Source organism: Gossypium arboreum, chromosome 6 (assembly GCF_025698485.1).
Source record: "Gossypium arboreum isolate Shixiya-1 chromosome 6, ASM2569848v2, whole genome shotgun sequence".
Lineage (NCBI taxonomy): Eukaryota > Viridiplantae > Streptophyta > Magnoliopsida > Malvales > Malvaceae > Gossypium > Gossypium arboreum.
Window position 1 is genome coordinate 80,811,149 of NC_069075.1, and position 21,326 is coordinate 80,832,474.

At 38.1% G+C, this 21,326-nt stretch overlaps 1 protein-coding gene across 1 annotated transcript; it reads right to left on the bottom strand.

Annotated features, from left to right (window-relative positions):
• Positions 1-7,458: 7,458 nt before the first annotated feature.
• Positions 7,459-8,470, bottom strand: LOC108485237 (uncharacterized). The gene is made up of 2 exons (XM_017789072.1): positions 8,377-8,470; positions 7,459-7,883 (listed from the first exon to the last, which is right to left on the bottom strand). Exons 1-2 carry the CDS (start codon positions 8,468-8,470, stop codon positions 7,459-7,461), a joined length of 519 nt encoding a protein of 172 aa, XP_017644561.1.
• Between the last annotated feature and the right edge of the window lie 12,856 nt (positions 8,471-21,326).

Below are 21,326 nucleotides of genomic sequence, written 5' to 3' on the forward strand. Positions count from 1 at the left end.
GAATGAAGTTTAATTCCCGAGTTTAGGGGCAAAATTGTAATTTTTCAAAAGTTTGAGTTAAGGACTGTTTTGAATAGTACATTAATTAAATAAGTAAAATATGATGTTTTAAATCCCGGAAAACAAGATTTGAACCTAGAATGAGAGAAAAATCAAAAATTGGGAAAGTTGGTAAAATGGTCGTTTTAGTGTCGAGGTAAGTTCATATGTATAATAAGCATTAATTTATGCATGTTTCAATGTAAAATTGATATATTCATTATGATTTCCGAGGTGTTGAAAGTATGTAAGTTGGTATGATAATAATATAGCAATAATGCTATAATTTATATTTGAAAGTTAAATTTAGTGAATTAATTGAATTATATTAAATTAAATGATTATGGTGACAAGTTTATGGATTGATTTAAAAATATGTCTATGGTACATGAAGTGCATTGAATTATCATACATAAATGTGATTTCTATGATTATGGATATTATGGGAAATTGTAAGTTCATATGATTTTTAATAAGGCAATGTGTAATTTAATGTTATTGCCTTGATATTAAATGAGATGTAAGTTTATATGTAAGTAATACATCAATATTACTTGTATTATTATATTTTATAATAATATTGGAAATACGTTTGTGGATAATTACTTGATTGGTGAAATTGTTGGAAAAGAGAGAAATCCGGTTGAACCTTCTGAAAGATTGGATGATCTGAGATAGTATGTAGCTAGGTCACATGTATGGTGCTGAGTGCACATCATGTGTACAAGAGAGCTACAAGACATTATGATGTAGCTAGGTCGCATGGGTGATACTATGTGTACACCATGTGGACAAGAGAGCTACGGGATATATGTAGCTAGGTCGCATACGTGGTTCCAAGTGAAGGACACCATGTAGACAAGAGAGCTACGAGATAAATTGGCTAGGTCACATGGGTGGTACTGAGTGTTCACCATGTGTACAAGAGAGCCGAACTATATGATGGGTGGAGCTATGTGCTGAAACCACCAAGTATCGAGGATTGATCCGAAGTGTTCAACGGAGACTCTCTATGTATTGCTTTGTGAGTTTTGTGATGAATAAGTGCAGGAAGTTGATTATGTGAATGATGTGTTCATTAAGTGACCAGGATGTGGTGAGGTTATAAACAAGTAAGTTATACATGAGGATGATTTTATGGTGACCTTGTGATCATGGGCCTATACTTTTGATGTATGAAATGTGGTGAAAATGATTTGTGATATGTATGTTAAAATGAGGTTAATACAAAGAAAGTGTGAAAGAGTGAATTAGCAATAAAACTGTTTTGGACAGTAGCAGTGACATGATTTTAAAAAAACACCAAAAATAGTAGAAATTGAATCAGAGACTTAATGAGATATCAAATTAAAGCTCAATGAGTCTATTTTCATATAAAATAAATAGATCAAGAAAAGAAGTTCTATATTTTGAGATATTTATGTTTTTATGAGACTGGTTCATAATGATTACGTGATCCCCTGTTCTGACTTTGGAAAATCACAAAATTTTAGATAAAAATAATTAGAGGCTTAAACTTATATTTTTAAAATAACTAATGAGTCTATTTTTAGGATAAATCAACAAGAACATTATCTGAGTTCTGTACTATAAGATAATTAAATTTTATTGAAGAGAGGTCAGAACTATCAGAAAGTGAAATAGGGAAATTTTAATGAATAAACTGTACTAATTGGATAAACCAAAAATTATGAAAATTTTATGGTGGAAATATATGTGAGTCTAGTTTTAGGTGAAATTTAGGGATATTAATTTTGAGCTCTGTAGCTCGAATTATAAATAAGTAAGTGACTATGACTCATGTGGACAGTTTGATGAGAGCATTTATTAGTAAATTGTGAAATCGTACTTACAAGAATGCTATATACATTAAGGATGTGGAATGGAGAGGAGGAGGAGGAAAATAAATATATGTTGAATACATGGAAACTATGGTATATGAAATATTGATATAATGAAATAAATGATATGAGTTTACAAGAAAACAGAAAGAGAATGATATGCATCATGACATGTATATATATATATATGACTAGTCTCAATGTAATGCTTGTTGGGTATGGAGTTGAATTGAAATGTTTCAGGCAAACATGTTATTTTGTGTATCTGAATTGTGGTATTTTATAAAGATATGATCTAGTTTTAAATATGAATGCTTGATGATTAAGCTGAAGATAGTTTGTAAGATGATAATCTTGGTATAAATGTATAAGTGGTACTATAAAAAACAAGGTAAAATGAGTATGAGAGACACATGTATGATGACATACAAATGCTATGTTTGTGGTTTAATTGAGAATATTTAATCATTAAATGAATACCGTGTTATATGCTTTTGATTTTGTATAAGTGTGTAAGAGATTAAGGTTGACCAAAGCTTGGAAAATAGCCTAGGTATATTCCACACAGGGCAGAGACACGACCATGTGCCTCGGCGGTGTATGGAACACGACTTGGGGACACGGCGTGTGGAGCCTTAAAGCATGAAATTTCCAAGATTTTCGTAAGTTCTCAGTTTAGTCCCGAACCCTTTCTAAAGTATGTTTTGGGCTTCGTAGACTCAAATAAGGGACTATGTGTAAGTGAATGAACGTTTTGAAATATGAATGAAATTTTATGGCCCGTATTTTAGTTTAATGTTTGTATATTTGTGCAGTAACATACCGTACCTTATCCCGACCTCTCGAGTGCACGGTAAGGGTGTTACATGGGAAAACTCGATTGATTAATACAATACCCAAGGAAAAATCCACCTAGACTTCACTTGTTATTTGACTCTGAATTAGACGATTTATTCAGTTGACTTTTTTCGTAGAAATCCCTAAGTTATATTATTATCTCTCTCGAGACTAATAACGTCTAACCTTAGGTTGATTAATTGAAATCTCTTTCTAATTAACACCCTAGTGTTCCATTAACTCTATCTATGGATTCCCTTATTAGGTTTCACCCTAATCTGGCAAAATCTTGCCACCCTATCTCTAGGCGTGCAATCAACTCCGCTTAATTACGACAAATTTACTCTTAGATAGGGACTTTTGCTCCTCTTAATAAGCACATTAACTTGGATCAATATCCTGGAATATTAAAACAAGAATTAAGAATACATAATTAAGAACAAGTCAAATATTTATCATACAATTCGGATAATAATAACAAGATCCGTCTTAGGTTTCATTCCCCTTAGGTAGTTAGGGGGTTTAGTTCATAATTATGAAAGAAAATATCTCAAAGGAATAAAGATAACAAAACATAAAGAAAACCCAAAACTCTTGAAGGAAATTGAAGGATATCTTCAGTCTTGACGATCAATCCGGCTCTTGAGATGGATCAATCGGCTTCCTTCGAGTAATTCCCTGCATCCTACTCCATGTTTCTTTTCAAAGTGCCTCCTCAGGTGTTTAATTAGGCTTTGGAATGCCTAAGATCCCTCAAAAGTGGCCTTTTCAGAATAGGACTAAACTTAGGCTCAACAGGGACATGCCCGTGTGACACGCCCATGTGCAATTTCTTCAATCCGTGTTCAAGGCTGTTACATAGGCACGGGCGTGTGGTCTACCCGTGTAAGTTGTGCTTCGATTCTGCCAAATGGACACGGGCATGTAGCTTACCCGTGTGAGGAAGTCCAGGCCGTGTTAATTTCCCATGTTGGTCCATTTTCTCTGTTTTCGGCCTGTTTCTCACTCTTTTTACTCTCCTAGGCTCACTTAAGTATAAAACATGAAATTAAAGGATTAGGAGCATCGAATTCACCAAATCTAAGAATAATTCATCCAAAAATATGCTAAGCATGAGGTAAAAATATGTATAAATTATGGTTTATCATATATGCATATAAGTTTATATATATTCGGTTATATAATAATATTATGGCTTTGAAATTGAATGATATTTTGATAATAGATATTTGAATATTCGCCAACAGAAAGTTTATATATAAAAGTATTTTTTCTATGTGAATTTCTAATGGTTTATTTTAGTTTAATTAAATTAAATTATAAATGTGATTAAATTTTTCATTTGCTTATGACTTACTAAGCTATGTTAGCTTACTCTCTGTATGTGTTTGCTTCTGTCTTATAGATTTTGGAGACTAGTTACAGACTCGGGGATCGTCAGAGAAGCTTATCACACTATTGATTATTTTCGGTATTTTATAAGTTGAATTTCGAACCTATGGCATGTATAGGCTAGATTATTTTTGGATATGATGATTTTGGTATGTGTATATATATAAGCCATGCGAAAATGGCTTGTTTATTTGTTAAGTCCAGTTTCAAGGTTTGATTGAATTATGGTTATGTTTGATTGTGATTTTGGATGTGGTTTGTTTAGAATCGGGCATAGTATATACATAAGTATGAATTATTCTTGTCATGTTATTCATGGTTAAAATATTTAGGTTATGTCTTGTATTTGATAGTAATGGTTTACTTATAAAAATGTTATTATTGTATTATATAGAGGGAATTGAATAATGAAAGTGTTAAATATGTGTACATGGCTTTGATGTATGTAAGTTAAGTTCTAAATTAGCAATTATGGAACATGTTCAATTGGGTTTTGATGTATGTTCGAATTGAATTAGTTAGAATTTTGAAATGTGCTCTTTTATGATACATGATTAATCAGGTATAATTATTTCTGGAATTGAAATTATGATTCATGTATTCGTATTTATAATAAGTGAAGTGTGGATATTTGAGTTTGATAATGTTAAAGTTTGTGTGTTTGTGACTATGCCTTATTTCAACGTGGAAGTGTATTTCATGGTGTGTATATATATATATGTGTGTGTTATTAAGTTATATGGTTCGACTTGTTTATTAGGCTGATTGATGATTTAGTAAATTGACATGAGATAAATATATATTATGGTAAGTATATTCTATGACACGTTTGAATGGTGTTTGGGTTATATGATTTAGTTGAGTATTGATATGTATGACTTATAAATTAGTCATGTTGATAAATTTAATATATAGCATATATGTGGTAATGTTGATCATATGATTTGGCAAATAGAAATGCTCAATATGATGTATATTCATATATTAGCTTATTAAGTGATGTTTTGGTTTATTACAAAGTATATAAAATTTGTATGATTTTTTTTGTGGTTAACTTTACTACCCGAATTGATATAAAGTAAGTTGGTATTGGGTTAAATTTTGGTATAATGCATAGTTTGTGTAATATGCATGGTTGGATTCGGCATTTGTACTTATAAATTAGTTTGAATTGATTTGATTTCATGATTGTATTATAAACATGTTGTAATGGTTATATGACTAGTTATTAAGTGAATTAAATGCAGGATTATATTTGAGTGGTCATAGGTTTAGTTATAAATTATGCTTATGAAATCATTGGTTGTGAAATGATCAACTTTTTTTTTATTAGAAAATGGTTTATTTAAGCTTATGGTTGAATGGAATATTCGTATTACATATATGATTAATCTTGGTGGCCAAATAGGTGGGCAAATGAATTGATCATGTATTTGAAATTTTGTCATGATGTTGGCATTTAAATTTTGGTATGTTTGATTTGGTAATTATGCTTTGAAATGATTTGTGGATTGTTTAAATATGTGATGATTGACATAATGGTATACATATATAGTAATAAAGAAAAATGAAAGTTGACATTGAACAATGCATATGTATTTAGTATGTTTTAATATTCAGTTAATGTATTGGAAATTGACCATATGAATAGTAATTCAGGTTATAAGCTAACAAGTTGATTATATGTGATTTTAATAAAAATTGTTTTGTACTATGTGTAAATGATTCAAGAATTGTTAACTAAAGTTACAATTGTATACCTTTGAATATGATTTGAGTGACTGTATGAATGTATGAAAGTTTTTTCTTTCTGGTAATACCTCTTAACCCCATTCTGGCGATAGACACGGGTTAGTGGTGTTACAGTAAGTCAATGATGTGGAAATATGACAATCTGTTTCAAGTTGGTACAGGTATGTACGATAAACTCATATGAATGAGCTCAATATGTGATGAACTTTTGGTAAGATTGAAATTGTGTAAGTTATGTTTACAAATTAAGTTATACCTATGAATTTATGATAACACATAAGTAAACTATGTTATGTCAATGGTGTTTATACATATGATTATGTTGCTATTTATTTGCATGTGAACTTACTAAGCTTTATGCTTACTCCCCTCTCTTTCTCATTTTCTTATAGTATTGCCAAGCCAGCTCAGGGATCGAAGGATGTCGGAGGCTCGAACCACACTATCAATGAGACATTTGGGTATAGTTAGTCTCAATATTTTGAGTCTGGCATGTATAGGGGCTTGGTCTTTTTGTTATATCTTATATTGATTTAGCCAAATGTATTGGCTTATGGTAATATTTGGTTCATTTTGTATATGCCCATGTGATATGGTTCATAGTGATCATTTGGGTTGTAACCCTAATCAATTATGCATGCATGCAATGTATTATGCTTGATGTGATTGCTTGTGGATGAGACGTGTGATGAATGGCACATGTGCTAAGTGAATGAATAATGGCTAATAAGGATGACCAAAGCTATGGTATAATTGATTAAGTTGAAAGTAGGTTTAGCATGATGAATGAATATGAAATTGGTGTGGAATGTGATGTGAAAATATGATGGTTTGGATGTGTGATAGTTGACATTACAAAGGCATAGATTAATCATGTTTATAAGTTTTTGAGTGACTAAATATACTATGTTGCATGCCATCTAATATGAATGAGTAAATGAGCATTTAAGGGTGACAAATGGCTTGGAAAATAGCCTTAATTTGTCCACACGAGTAGACACACGGGCTTGTGTCTAGGCCATCTATGACACACGGCCTACCCCATGGGCGTGTGATCAGGCCGTGTGTCCCCTGCACCATAATTAAAGCAAACAGAATGCCCAGTAGTAAACACACGGGCAGAGACACAACCGTGTGTCTCAGGCGTGTAAAGGGTACGGCCTTAAGACATGGGCATGTGCCCAGGCCGTGTGAAGTCTGCACTTAATTTTTGGAATTTAATTCGCCACACGGTCTGAGCACACTGGCGTGTGACTTGGCCATCTGACCTTATTTTGGTTGATGACGTCATAGTCAGAGAGTTACACGGGCTGAAGACACGGGCATGTCTCAAGCCACACGGGATGTGTTACCACATGGCCTACCCACACGGGCGTGTGACTCTCAAAACAAGAAAATTTTCTAGGTGTCAAAAAGGTTCCGAAAGTTCTCGATTTAATCCCAAACCACTTCCAGTTTATGTTTTGGGCCTCGTAGGCCCTTTAAAGGGACAAATTGCATGTGATTGAAAGGTTTCAAATTGGATGAAATTTTATGGCTCGATTTTGCGTGTTTGTTTACATTTAAGTTTGGTAATGTCTCAAACTCTGTCCCGGCGTCAGATACGGGTAAAAGGTGTTACACTAGAAGTTTGAATAGTATCTTTTTCAGGCTTTTTCGGGTAGTCTCTGAGAAAATGATCAAGAGAACCACATGTAAAACATGCCCCACTTCTCATACAACATTCCCCAAAATGTAGTTTGTTACAATATTTGCATTTAGGTTTGGGGTTACCGACACTTCCTGCACTTGCTACTGATGGGGCCGGATATCTCAGATTAGAACGTTGAGAGCTTCGATCTCTCCCAGAATATCCCACAGATGTGGTAGAATGATCATGATATTTCTTTGATTTCTTTGAAGCCGATGATTGTGACTTGCCCATAAATCTTTTACTTGAAGTTCGGGCTTCTATCTCTGCCTGCTTCTTTTCTTTATTTAATTCTTCAGCTTTATGTTCTCGATCAGCCAGTACAACGAATTCTTATAATTCCAAAATCCCAGCTAACAACTTAATGTCTTCATTTAAACCCTTCTCAAACCGTTTACACATGGCAACTTCTGTTGGGATACACTTTCTAGCATATTCTTCATCTAACAAATTCTCGTTCATACTCAGATACTGTCATATTCCCCTGTTTAAGCTCTAAAAATTCCTTCTTTTTTTGGTCAAGAAATCTCTAACTAATATGCTTCTTTTTTAATTCTGTTTGGGAAAATTCCCATGTAACATTTTGCCTTAGTACAATAGAAATTACGGTATTCCACCACTGGTAGGCTGAGTCTTTTGGTAGAGATACAGCACATTTCAAACATTCTTCAAGTGTGCAAGACAATTCATCCAAAACTCTGATGGTATTTTCTAGCCAAAAGTCAGCCCTTTCCGGATTGTCTTCAGCAGTAGCCCTAAGTTCTTCTGCCCCATATTTTCCAATTTTATCTACTAGAGGCTTATCGGTTCTAATAGGTTCTATACCTGGTGGCATATCAGGAGCCGGTTGAGGGACAAGAGAGGGAGGTTGTTGTACAGTAAGATTTGTTCTCAAATATTCAGTGAACCATTCATTCATCATTTGAAAGAAGGCTTCTTTTGCCTCCTCACCACAGCCCTCAGATACACACCTTCTACTACTACTAGATGCAACTCTTTGAACTGAAGCTTGAGCATTGCTCTCAGCTTCCTCAGATTCAGCTCTAGCTCGATTGGAAAACATTACTATATGAAAAACATGTTCAAAATGGTCAGAAGTTATCACACTATCACAATTTATATAATGGCATGTATAGCTAAACTCGAACTTCCTACATTAGTCCAAGAATCAGCTAAAATGTAGCTTTGATACCAATAAATGTAACATCCGTAACCCATATCTGTCACCGTAATTCATATCTGTCACCGAAACAAGGTTACAAAGCATTACTAGAATTTATAGATTAATTATAATTAAATCGTATCATTTATTATTCATATCCAAAATCAATTATATTGTCCCTTATATGGGCTTTCGAGACCTAATATACACGTTAGAATCAGGTTAGGACTAAACCGGAAACTCAGAGAATTTTTCGCGAAATTTCAAAATTTTTCTTAGGTATAGGGGACACATGTCCATGTGGCCAGGCCGTGTGGGCAATCGATGTGAGACAAACGGCCGTATCCTAACTCGTTTTCTTACCTGTGAAACTCTTTGACTTGGGTCACATGACCAGCCACACGCCTGTGTGTTAGGCCTTGTGGGCAATTTAATTTTCAAAAATTAAATGCAAGTTTTATATGGTCAAGACACACGCCCTTGTGTTGGGCCGTGTGTCTCACATGGCTGAGACATACGCCTATGTCTCTGCTCGTCTGACCAATTCAAAGCATTCTGTTTCTCAAATTTTAAGATGCAGGGGACAAACGGCCAAACCACACGCCCGTACACATGGCCGTGTGTCACATACAATTGAAACACACGCCTGTGTGTCAACCCATGTGGACAAAAATAGGCCATTTCCATGGCCACTTTCTCATCCAAATTGTCTTCAACCTACTTCAATACTTGCATATATATATATATACTAATCAATTCAAGACATTAAAACCAAGCCAACCTTAACATGATGCATAATATATCATCACATGTATTTATGTACTCAAACTTACCTTTTGTAAAACATATATGTTTACCATAATTCAATCTAACCATACCAAGCACACATATATTAATCATTATATAACCTCATATATATATATATATATATATATATACACTAAACATACCATTACTAGCCATTCCAATGACTAGATTGGTAACAACTCGATTTTGGGGCTAGTCAGAACAGTGGTTTCAGAACCACTAATCTGAAGTTAGAGAAATTATTTTTAATATTATTTTATGCGTTAATTGATGATTATATGAGTGCATGAAAATTTGGTAAACTAATCTTAGCGATTGCTTGCTTAATTTCGAAAAAGGACTAAATCGCATAAAGTACGAAAGTTTGTTTTACTAGCTGAAAGTGTTAAATGGCTATGAAACATTAAATTAGAGGTCCTTAGTGAGTAAAAAGACCACAAATTTATTACTGGCTGGACATGGAGCCTTAATTCACGAAATGGTCAAATGTTAGGTGACTTAATTGATAATAAAATATTAACCTAAAAGGCTAGCTATCATATTTTCCATTTTCCTTTCTTCTCCACTGAAACTTTCAGCAAAGAGGGGATTGTGAGAGCTCAAAATTTCAGCAACTTCTATCCCTTGCAAGTAAGTGATTTTGATGGTCATTTTTGTTGATTTTTATGTTTTTGGAACCCTTATAGCTTAATTTAGCTAATGAAGGGACTATTTGCAAAATGGTTGAAAGTCTAGGGTTTTTCCATGAGAGTATTCATGTTGTTTGCTAAATTTTTATAGAAGAAAATGAATCATGGTTGTTAAATAAACAACTTTAGTGAAAGGGGTTTTCATGAAAACACCTAAAATGTAACACCCCGAATTTGGGCCTAGAAGTATTGGGCCTTGAGTGGGGTCCGTAAGGAAGTTGTATATAGGTATTTAATTGTGCAATGAAATGAAACAATTAAATGTTTGCTTTAGTGGTTAATGGCTTTGAGAAGTGTTGGAGAAATCTTGGGTTCAAACTTGGGCTTTAGCAAAAATTTTGGTATTAAGTGAAAAAAACCTGGAAGCTTGGATGAGGGCCTTTTAAATTATTGTGTTAAATAAATGACACAAGGAGCAATGTGGTCTAGTGGAAGTGGCGTAATTAAGGTTGTATGGGAGCCTGGGTTTAAGCCTTGGCTCTTGCAATTTATTTTGTTTTTTTTAGGGGAACTTGGACTTTGGCCTTTAGACCTTATAATTAATTGGGGATAAAAATATGACACAAAAAGAGCCTGTGGTGAAGTGGCAAGGTGGCGTCATAGAGTTGGCAATGAGGTCCAGGGTTCAAAACTCATGGCAATCAAAGAGCATTTATTTTGCTGACAAGGGGCGACAAGAGTTGGTGTTGAATTTAAACTCTGATGTTAGAAGGATCCTACATCGGGAAGCTAACATAAGAGTGGATGCGAAGTTGGCTTTAAATAGAGAGAACCATGAGGAGAGTAAAAGTACCTTTCTTGGCTGATCCCTTTCGCTGTATGGCGTACTCGTTCGGGTTCGGCATCGGCTAAGAGTGCTCAAAGCGTGGATTAACACCAGTCTCCTATCAGGTGTGTATTTCTCACTACTCTAGTTGTAGGATGGCTACTTCGAGCCGCGATGGGTCGAAAGGAGCCATATGGGCCCAAGGGCCTACGAGCCCAATTGGATAAGTTGTTTGATTGTGTAGTAAATATTGGACTAGGCTAGGTGATTTCATATTTGTGTTGGGCCGAGAATGGGCTTTAGGGCCATTCGTATTGTTATTCCTGTTTAGAATACTTTAGTTTACCAATTACAGAAATGCCCTCGACTTGTAAAATTACCAAAGTACCCTCGATTTATAGAATTACTGTTTTACGCTTGATTTACAAAATTACTGTTTTACCCTTGATTTACAAAATTACCATTTTACCCTTGATTGTGAAATTACTAAAATACCCCTATAGGGTAGAATTACCAAAATACCCCTAGTTTGTAAAATTAACGAAATACCACTGGTTTGTGAAATTACCAAAATACCCTCAATTTTTAAAATTACCAAAATACCCCTGATTTACAAAATTACAGAAATACCCTTGACTTTCTAAAAATTATAGAAATACCATTGGTTTACAAAATTACTGAAATACCCTTGGTTTGTAGATTTACCAAAACACCCTTGTAGGATGAAATGACTAAAATACCCCTAATAGGTAAAAAGACCTTAAAGCCCCTGTAGGGTAAAGTGACCGTAATACCCCTGTATGGTAAAATGACGAATATGCCCTTATGTTCCGTATGACTAATGTGCTTAGGATTTACATATATTGATATTGGATTAGTTAAGTTTGAGTGATAGGTGGTGGTTATCGTAGGTGATTGATTTTGGAAACGTTTCAACCTCAATCCATAACAGGTGTGTAATAACCCTCGCAGTAGCTTAGATTAATATTCACCGAAAAGCCGAAATGCTAAAATTTCAGCATTTCGGGAACTTGTGATTTTGCCTTTGCTTAAAGATGCGATAGATACGATATGATCGGTGTTTGGATCGATGGAGCAGGTAAGAGCGTAATTTTGTGCACGATGGTAAGTTGGGCCTCAATGGGCTGGAATCGGGCCCAATGGGCTTTTGGGACCATTTGGGTAAAATTGATAGAAAATGGAATCTGGAAAAGTTGCATGTTAACACAGTTAGTACTATTGTAAAATTTGGATTAAGCAGGCTTAGTGGGCTAAATCAGCATTCGTAGGGCCCATTAGGAGTTTTAGGCCCAAAAGCCCGAATTTGATAAAGTGGGTTAAAGATCATTATTTAAACACTCGAAAGTATTGATAATTGTTAATGAACATGGAAAACCCTGATATTTGGTAAAATTACGAAATTACCTTTATAATATGAAAAATGACTGTTTTGCCCTTGTGGGCAAGTGACTGACTTGGACTGTGTGGTTGATGGATTTGATTGTGAATATATGTTGGTGATATGAATGACTTGGGTGTGATTGTTTGATTCAACTATGGGCATGACATTCTGTATACATGACATGTTGCATGGGTTGGGTTTTATAAATGGAGGAAGTGCTAAAAGGGCTATCCCCCAGTTTACCGAAAAGGGCTTTGCCTTAGTTTATTAAAAAGGGCTTTGCCCCAGTTATTAAAAGAGGCTAGGCCTCCAGTTATATGACAAAGTAGCTATGCTGCCAGTGGAGAGTTTGGTTGGGTGGGTCGAGTTATTCCCCACATGGTGTGTTGGTTGGTACGGGTAGAGAGTAGCAGATGGTGGGTTGAGTAGTGTAACATCCTGATTTTCGGGTTTATTCGCGATTTTCAATATTTTGTAAAGATTTTTTAAATTTTGTATTTGGATGTGGAATTAGTATTTTGAGTAGGTAAATAGGCTTATAGAAGGCCCATGAGTTGGCCAAAACCCAGTTGAATTTTTGGAATTTTAGACTTAGGAGTTAGGGGTTCTGGCTAAGTGGCCTTAAGTGGAGTGATGGGTAAATTGCATCACAAATAAGCCTTTGGTAAAGTGGCTAAGTGACGCCACTAGGGAGCTATGAAGGTGGCGTGTAAGTGTTGGGGGAAGACACAGGTTCGATTCCTTTGTTGGCAAATAAATGCATTTATTTTTTAGTGCGGGAGGGTAAGTGTTAGAGTTCGTGGATTACGCTAGAGGAGAGTTGGATCAGTTTAAATGCTTGGATTAAGGAGTGATAAGGGAGAGATTTAAGGATTGGGATGAGGCTAGGAGTTAGCCGAATGGGGGAATTGAAGAGGGAAAATCGGCGGGGGATTATGAGGGTAGTATTTCGGCACTTAGGGTATTGTTGGTGCCGCTTTTCTTACTTTACACCTTAGGATTGTTCTTTTCTCTTTTTCCTCTCTAGCAAAACTACCACCTCCCTATTCTTCTTCTTCTATTTTTTTCTTCTTCAAACTATACATCATACCTACTATTCATCAACACTTTTGCGAATCCATAAAAGCCGAAATCTCAGGATCACTTTGCTTGTGCCGATTTCTTCAAAGCCGTGTTCTCCTATGTTCTTTTGGTTTTATTAATTTACAAATTATCTTTTCTTAATCCTAGATTCCTGACCGCAATTCTATTTCAAGGTTGTAGCCCCGCATTATCATCTCCTTCATCACACAAAAGCGAAAAACCATAGAATTGGGGGCTTATAGCATAACTTCGAACTCAAAGTCGAGTTTTTACCATCGTTTGAAAGATAAATCGCACTGATTAGCGTGGAGATCAAAAAGGAGTAAGGGTAAGTGTTCATCATCTCGGATCTGGTTATATTTTACAAAGTTAGGAAAAGCCAAGTCCCTAAAATATAGAGAGGTGTCGAATTGGGCATGTGGCTCTAAAGGTTTTTAATCGACGTTTTCATCAATGATTAGTGTCTTCTTAAGTGTTGGATTAAAGGCGTGGGTTGTTGGAGCAATCGGATTCGAGCTAGCTACCGCTTTTGGCAAAGAAGGTAAGGTTTCAAAGGCTTTTAGGGATATGGTTTGAGCATGGATGAGTAAGTTTGGGGTTTAGTGATTATGGTTTGTAAATAAGAACTGTGCTAATCAACCGTAGGATATCGGAAGGGATCTCGATGGCGATCGTCGCAAATCGGTGTGTACAACAACACCCTTCTTTAGTTCAATTCAACAAAAGCCGAAATGCCGAAATTCCAAATTTCATGGTCATGTGGGTATCGAATGCTCTCAAGTCATAGAATAATTGTTAGATCTGCACCGCAAGGTGGTAAGCACGTTCGCATGACGTTTTAGCGTATTTCGAAAAAGGGGCTCGATGGGCCAAAATCGGGCCCAATGGGCTTACGGACCAATATGGGTAAGAGATGGGCAAATTAGCCATTAGGTAGATGGTGGAATCAAATTGCATAAACCGATAAAAATTACTGAATTAGCTTGTGCGATGGCGTAGATCACGAAATTACCCTAAAGAGCAAAATTACCAAATTACCCTAAAGAGCAAAATTACCGATATACCCCTAGGGTTTTAAATTGGTGAACTGTTTGATTGATTACTACCGTATTTTGCATGATATGCATTTATTAATATCTGTTGCATGGGATTGGGGTATTAATGGAGGAAGTCTCGAAAGTGGTTCATCCACGTCTTGGAGGCTTTGCCTCAATGATGAATTTGAGTGCGTTCTTTTAACTGTGTGTGTGTGAAATTTGGGTGGGTTGAGATATTCCCACATGGTGTGTAGGGTTGGTGCAGGCGGTGTAGTGTTGGTGGGTTGAGTAGTCTCCCGGATGGGCTTGCATTCATTATTCTTGTTGTTACTCATGCTCTTGAACGGGCACATGGGCCACACTGTTATGTAAAAGGGGCTAAGGCCTTGCTCTCAGATACGAAAAGGGCTTGACCTCTTGTGTCTTGTTATCTGAATAGGGCTTAGGCCCAATGGGCTCGAGCTGAATTGGGCTTTGGATGGGTTTCTGATACACCGAGTTTCCCAAACTCACCCCTTCCTCTTCCATCCTTGCAGGTAAGCCCTAGCATTGGTGGACTTGGAGTCGGGATTCAGAGTGGCCATGAAGATTGATTGCCGATTTTAAATAAGTTTAGCATTTATTTTGGATTATTTTATTATGTTTAAAGTTGTAATAAGGTCGCTCTTTTTAATTACTTATATTTTGGGGATTATTAAACTGGCTAGCACTAGGGTTCGTTTTATAAAATCTACTTGTTTTAAAAAGATCACGATGACGCATAAAGTTTACGCAAAGTAAATGTTTTCCCAAGAAAATAAATATTTTAAGCAAACGATTTGCAACCTTAATCATTTTCTTAAGTGGTCATAATCAAACGGTTTTCTCAAAATTATACGAGATGTTAGAGTGTGGCAATGGCGGTGTGCATGTCTAGGATTGGATCCGAAGAGAGCTTGGTACTTAGCGGTCCGACGGACTCACCTCCTCTTCTTCCCGGTTTTCCTACAGTGCGCACTTCCATTCACTTTAACTTACTTTTAAAAGTGTCTTTTACAACACCAACTCACTTTTCCAAACTAAGTGTTTTGAACGCATCAATGTGGCGTGTCGATCCGGTCATAACATCCAGGCCGGGTTTGGGGTGTTACATTTAGTGGTATCAGAGCCTAGGTTGCAACAACTCGGCTGTGGATCGGGTCCGAAAATCTTTTCAAAAACTTGGGCCTAAGAAGGGTATTTTTGGAAATAGTAAGTTTTTCGAAGATGTTCAAGTTTTTCTATTTGTTAAACGGGGTTAAATCAATAGTTGTAAAATAAAAGTGTTTACAAATGAAATCTTTTTTTCGGTAAACAAAAAAACATGGTTTTTAATTTTTACATGGACTGATAAGGAAGTGGCACACTGAATCCCCGGCACCAAGTCTGTAAGTGATCTTTTCTGCTTTAAATATTTATATAGAACTGTACTGTAAATAATACTGCAGATAGTACTGAGCCTTAGAGATAGAGCTATTGATGATGTAGTATTAGGACTACAAGACTGAAACCGTAGCTAAATTATGATTGCGAAATAACTCAAACTCTATCTGCTCATAAGATATTTTGTAATAAGCAGTGAAACCAAGAAACTAATGTCATAAAATTCGTGTCGATAAATCGTTATGAGTACAAGGGCTACTCGAGGAAGAGGCCGTGGTCGAGGCCGAGGTAGCACTCAAGCCGGATCTGCGTCATCTGAACACATGCCACCGGCGGGTACGCCCACCATTAATGAAAATGGGCCGTATGACCGGCCGCAGGGATGACGCTTTGTCTCGTGCCATGTTGAGGGTTTTGGAAAGGGTGGCGGAGCTAACGTCGGCCCATGAATAGGGGTCCATTTCGAACGACTTCGAATAACGGAGCCGAGATTTTAGGGCGTGTCTGGAGTGGCCCCAAATGTGGTGAAATCTTGGTTGGAAGCCACAGGCGGATCATGGACGACCTAGACCGCCGAGAGAGCGAAGTTGAAAGGGGCGATGTCGTTCTTTGCGGGATGAAGCGTGTCGCTGGTGGATTCTTGTGAGAGAAGATACCCCACCGAGAGGGTAACATGGGAGCTGTTTAAATGACCTTTAAGGCAAAATATGTTGGAGCTAGCTATGTAGATGTACGCAGAAAGGAGTTCCTGAATCTGACTCAGGGAAATTAGACCATTGCTGAATATGAGGCAGAGTTTCTAAGATTGAGTCGGTATGCTAATGGCATCGTTTCCACCGAGTGAGCGCAACGTCGCGTTTTGAGGATGGCCTTAGAGATGAGTTAAGGGTGCTCATAGCTCCACAGAGGAAGCGAGATTTTGCTGCACTAGTAGAGAAGGCTAAGATAGCCGAGGAAGTGAAGCAAACCGAGCGGAGGAATCGTGATAAGGATCGGAATCGGTTCGGAGGGATCTTTGGACACGGTGTCTTTAATCGAAATGTTAAGAGAGCTAGGATCGAGGAACCGATTCGGCGATTTGGTGAACACAAGTAGACCGCAAGCTTGTGGAGATTATGGCGAGAATGCATCAAGGAGAGTCTTTGGAAGCGTTCGGGCCTTGTTTTCGTTGTGGGTCTAAGGAGCATAGGATTAAGGATTGTCCTAGGAGGGCCACTCGTGCTCGGTGGTTTAACAAGGGCCGAGCGACCGGCTCAACCTGTGAGGGAGGGACCGCCGCTGCCAAGAGGTCGTGGACAAGGTCGCGGTGGTAATGGCCGTGGACGTGGGCCACCCGGCAGGGGTATTGGTAACGCGGATGCTCGTCAGCCAGCTTTGGTGTATCTTTGCTTCGTCGCCAGGGAGGGTGACGACCGATGTCATAACTGCATGCGTTTTTATCTACGGTGTACCTTATATTTCTCTCGATTGATGTGGGATCAACCCATTCGTATGTGGCATATAACATTTACGGGGCATTTGGGCGTGCACTTGAGGAGGTCAGTATGTGGGGTGTCTGTGATAAGTCCTTTAGGTCATTCGGTTAAGGTAGAGAAACTCTTCAAGGAGGTGCCTCGGAGATTCAAGCGGGGTTTTCGTGGGATTTGATGGAGTTACCGTTTGAGGAATTCGATTTGATACTAGGGATGGATTGGTTGACCAAGCATAAGGCAACTTTGGATTGTGCAGCTAAGAGGATGGTGTTAAGAATCATCAATGATGAAAAGGTTATGATTATTGGAGAACGAAGGATTACTTATCCAATGTAGTATCGGCGAGGGAGGAGAAACCGATCGCAAGGGAATTGAGGCGATTAATTCTAAAAGAGGCTCATGGTGGACTCTGTGCCATGCATCCCGGAGGGAATAAGTTATACCGAGACTTGCGAAAGGTGTCTTGGTGGCGGATTAAAGCGAGAGGTGACCGAATTTGTGGGAAATGTCGGACGTGCCCGGCGAGTTAAGGTGAGCACCAACTGCCGTCGGGATTATTACAACCAGTGAAAATTCCACTATGGAAGTGGGAAAGAGTAACAATGGACTTTGTGAGTGGGTTACCTTTGACACCCACCAAGAAAGATTCGGTGTGGGTAGTTGTGGATAGGTTAACAAAATCTGCTCATTTCATACCTGTTCGTACCGACTACTCACTGCAAAAGTTGGCCAAGTTATACGTGGCGGAGGTAGTGCGACTGCATGGTGTGCCAGTGTCAATAATTTCTGATCGAGACCCTAGGTTCACGTCTAGGTTTTGGCGGAAGTTGCAAGAAGCGTTGGGAACACGATTGGATTTTAGCACCGCTTTTCACCCACAGACAGATGGACAGTCAGAAAGGGTTATTCAGGTTCTGGAAGATATGTTGAGAGGTTGTATCATCAATTTTCGTGGAAGTTGGGAGGACTACTTACCATTGGCGGAGTTTGCGTACAATAATAGCTATCAAGCAAGTATTCAGATGGCACCATATGAAGCGCTTTATGGGTGAAGATGTCGTACGCTGACGTGTTGGACAGAGTTGGGTGAACGACGAGTGCTTGGACCGGAATTGGTGGCAGACACTGAAAGCAAGGTTAAACCGATAAGGGTTCGGTTAAAGGAGGCATCCGATGAAGCGTAAGTCGTATGCGGTTTGAAGCGCAAAGAGATTGAGTTATTTGTGGGGATATGGTTTTCTTGAAGGTTTCCCTTGGAAGAAAATTTTGAGATTTGGTAAGAAGGGTAAGTTGAGCCCACGGTTTATTGGGCCTTACCGGATTGTTAAGCGGGTTGGACCAAAGGCTTATCAGCTAGAGTTACCACGAATCGCATCGTATCCACGACGTTTTCCATGTATCCATCTTTGGCGGTATCGATCGACCCAACTCATATCATACCGATTCTTTGAAATCGAGGTGCAGTCGATTTAACTTTCGAGGAGGAACCTGTGCAAATACTTGATCGTGACGTCAAGATGTTGAGAAGGAAATCAGTTCCACTAGTGAAAGTACTTTGGAGAAACCATGGCAAGGAAGAAGCTACTTGGGAGACTGAGGAGGCGATCGTCAACAGTACCCTCAAGCTGTTTCGATAAGGTAAAATTTCGAGGTCGAAATTTCTTTAAGGAGGGTAGAGTTGTAACATCCTAATTTTCGGGTTTATTCGCGATTTTCAATATTTTGTAAAGATTTTTAAATTTTGTATTTGGATGTGGAATTAGTATTTTGAGTAGGTAAATGGGCTTATAGAAGGCCCATGAGTTGGCCAAAACCAGTTGAATTTTTGGAATTTTAGACTTAGGAGTTAGGGGTTCTGGCTAAGTGGCCTTAAGTGGAGTGATGGGTAAATTGCATCACGAATGAGCCTTTGGTAAAGTGGCTAAGTGACGCCACTAGGGAGCTATGAAGGTGGCGTGTAAGTGTTGGGGAAGACACAGGTTCGATTCCTTTGTTTGCAAATAGATGCATTTATTTTTTAGTGCGGGAGGGTAAGTGTTGGAGTTCAGGTGGATTCTACTAGAGGAGAGTTGGATCAGTTTAAATGCTTGGATTAAGGAGTGATAAGGGGAGAGATTTAAGGGATTGGGATGAGGCTAGGAGTTAGCCGAATGGGGGGAATTGAAGAGGGAAAATCGGCAGGGGGATTATGAGGGTAGTATTTCGGCACTTAGGGTATTGTTGGTGCCGTTTTCTTCTTCTTTTACACCTTAGGATTGTTCTTTTCTCTCTTTTCCTCTCTAGCCAAACTACCACCTCCCTATTCTTCTTCTTCTATTTTTTTCTTCTTCAAACTATTCATCATACCTACTATTCATCAACACTTTTGTCGAATCCATAGAAGCCGAAATCACGGGATCACTTTGCTTGCCGATTTCTTCAAAGCCGTGTTCTCCTATGTTCTTTTGCTTTTATTAATTTACAAATTATATTTTCTTAATCCTAGATTCCCGACCGCAATTCTACTTCAAGGTTGTAGCCTGCATTATCATCTCCTTCATCACACAAAGCCGAAAACCATAGAATTGGGGCTTATAGCGAAACTTCGAACTCCGGAGTCGAGTTTTTACCATCGTTTGAAAGATAAATCGCACAGATTGCGTGGAGATCAAAAAGGAGTAAGGGTAAGTGTTCATCATCTCGGATCTGGTTATATTTTACAAAGTTAGGAAAAGCAAGTCCCTAAAATATAGAGAGGTCATCGAATTGGGCATGTGGCTCTAAAGGTTTTAATCGACGTTTTACATCAATGATTAGTGTCTTCTTAAGTGTTGGATTAAAGGCGTGGGTTGTTGGAGCAATCGGATTCGAGCTAGCTACCGCTTTTGGCAAAGAAGGTAAGGTTTCAAAGGCTTTTAGGGATATGGTTTGAGCATGGATGAGTAAGTTTGGGGTTTAGTGATTATGGTTTGTAAATAAGAACTGTGCTAATCAACTGTAGGATATCGGAAGGGATCTCGATGGCGCCGTCGCAAATCGGTGTGTACCAACACCCTTCTTTAGTTCAATTAAGAAAAGCCGAAATGCCAAATTCTAGCATTTCATGGTCATGTGGGTATGCGAATGCTCTCAAGTCATAGAATAATTGTTAGATCCGCACCGCAAGGTGGTAAGCACGTTCAGCGTGACGTTTTAGCGTATTTCGGAAAAAGGGCTCGATGGGCCAAAATTGGGCCCAATGGGCTTACTGGACCAATATGGGTAAGAGATGGGCAAATTAGCCTATTAGGTAGATGGTGGAATCAAATTGCATAAAACCGATAAAAATTATGAATTAGCTTGTGCGAGAGCGTAGATCACGAAATTACCCTAAAGAGCAAAATTATCGAAATTACCCTAAAGAGCAAAATTACCGATATACCCCTAGGGTTTTAAATTGGTGAAGCGCTTGATTGATTACTACTGTATTTTGCATGATATGCATTTATTAATATCTGTTGCATGGGATTGGGGTATTAATGGAGGAAGTATCGAAAGTGGTTCATCCACGTCTTGGAGGCTTTGCCTCAATCGATCGAATTTGAGCGCCGCTTCTTTAAACCGTGGTGTGTAGGGCTAGGTGGGTTGAGATATTCCCACATGGTGTGTAGGGTTGGTACGAGGCGGTGTAGCGGTTGGTGGGTTGAGTAGTCTCCCGGATGGGCTTGCATTCATTATTACTTGTTGTTACTCATGTTCTTGAATCGGGCCTATGGGCCACACTGTTATGTAAAATGGGCTAAGGCCTTGCTCATGATTCGAAAAGGGCTTGACCATCGTGTATCTGTTATCTGAATAGGGCTTAGGCCCAATGGGCTCGAGCTAAATTGGGCTTTGGATGGGTTTCAGTATACCGAGTTTTCCCAAACTCACCCCTTCCTCTTCCATCCTTGCGGTGAGCCCTAGAATTGGTGGACTTAGAGTGGGCGGGATTCAGA

What these genes read in the sequence shown, in the direction of transcription:
- LOC108485237 (XM_017789072.1), bottom strand. Translation starts at nt 8,470, where the DNA reads ATGAATGAATGGTTCACTGAATATTTGAGAACAAATCTTACTGTACAA. An exon ending in GGCTCCTGATATGCCACCAG is followed by an intron (nt 7,884 to 8,376) that starts GTATAGAACCTA and finishes TGGAATTATAAG; the next exon opens with AATTCGTTGTACTGGCTGAT.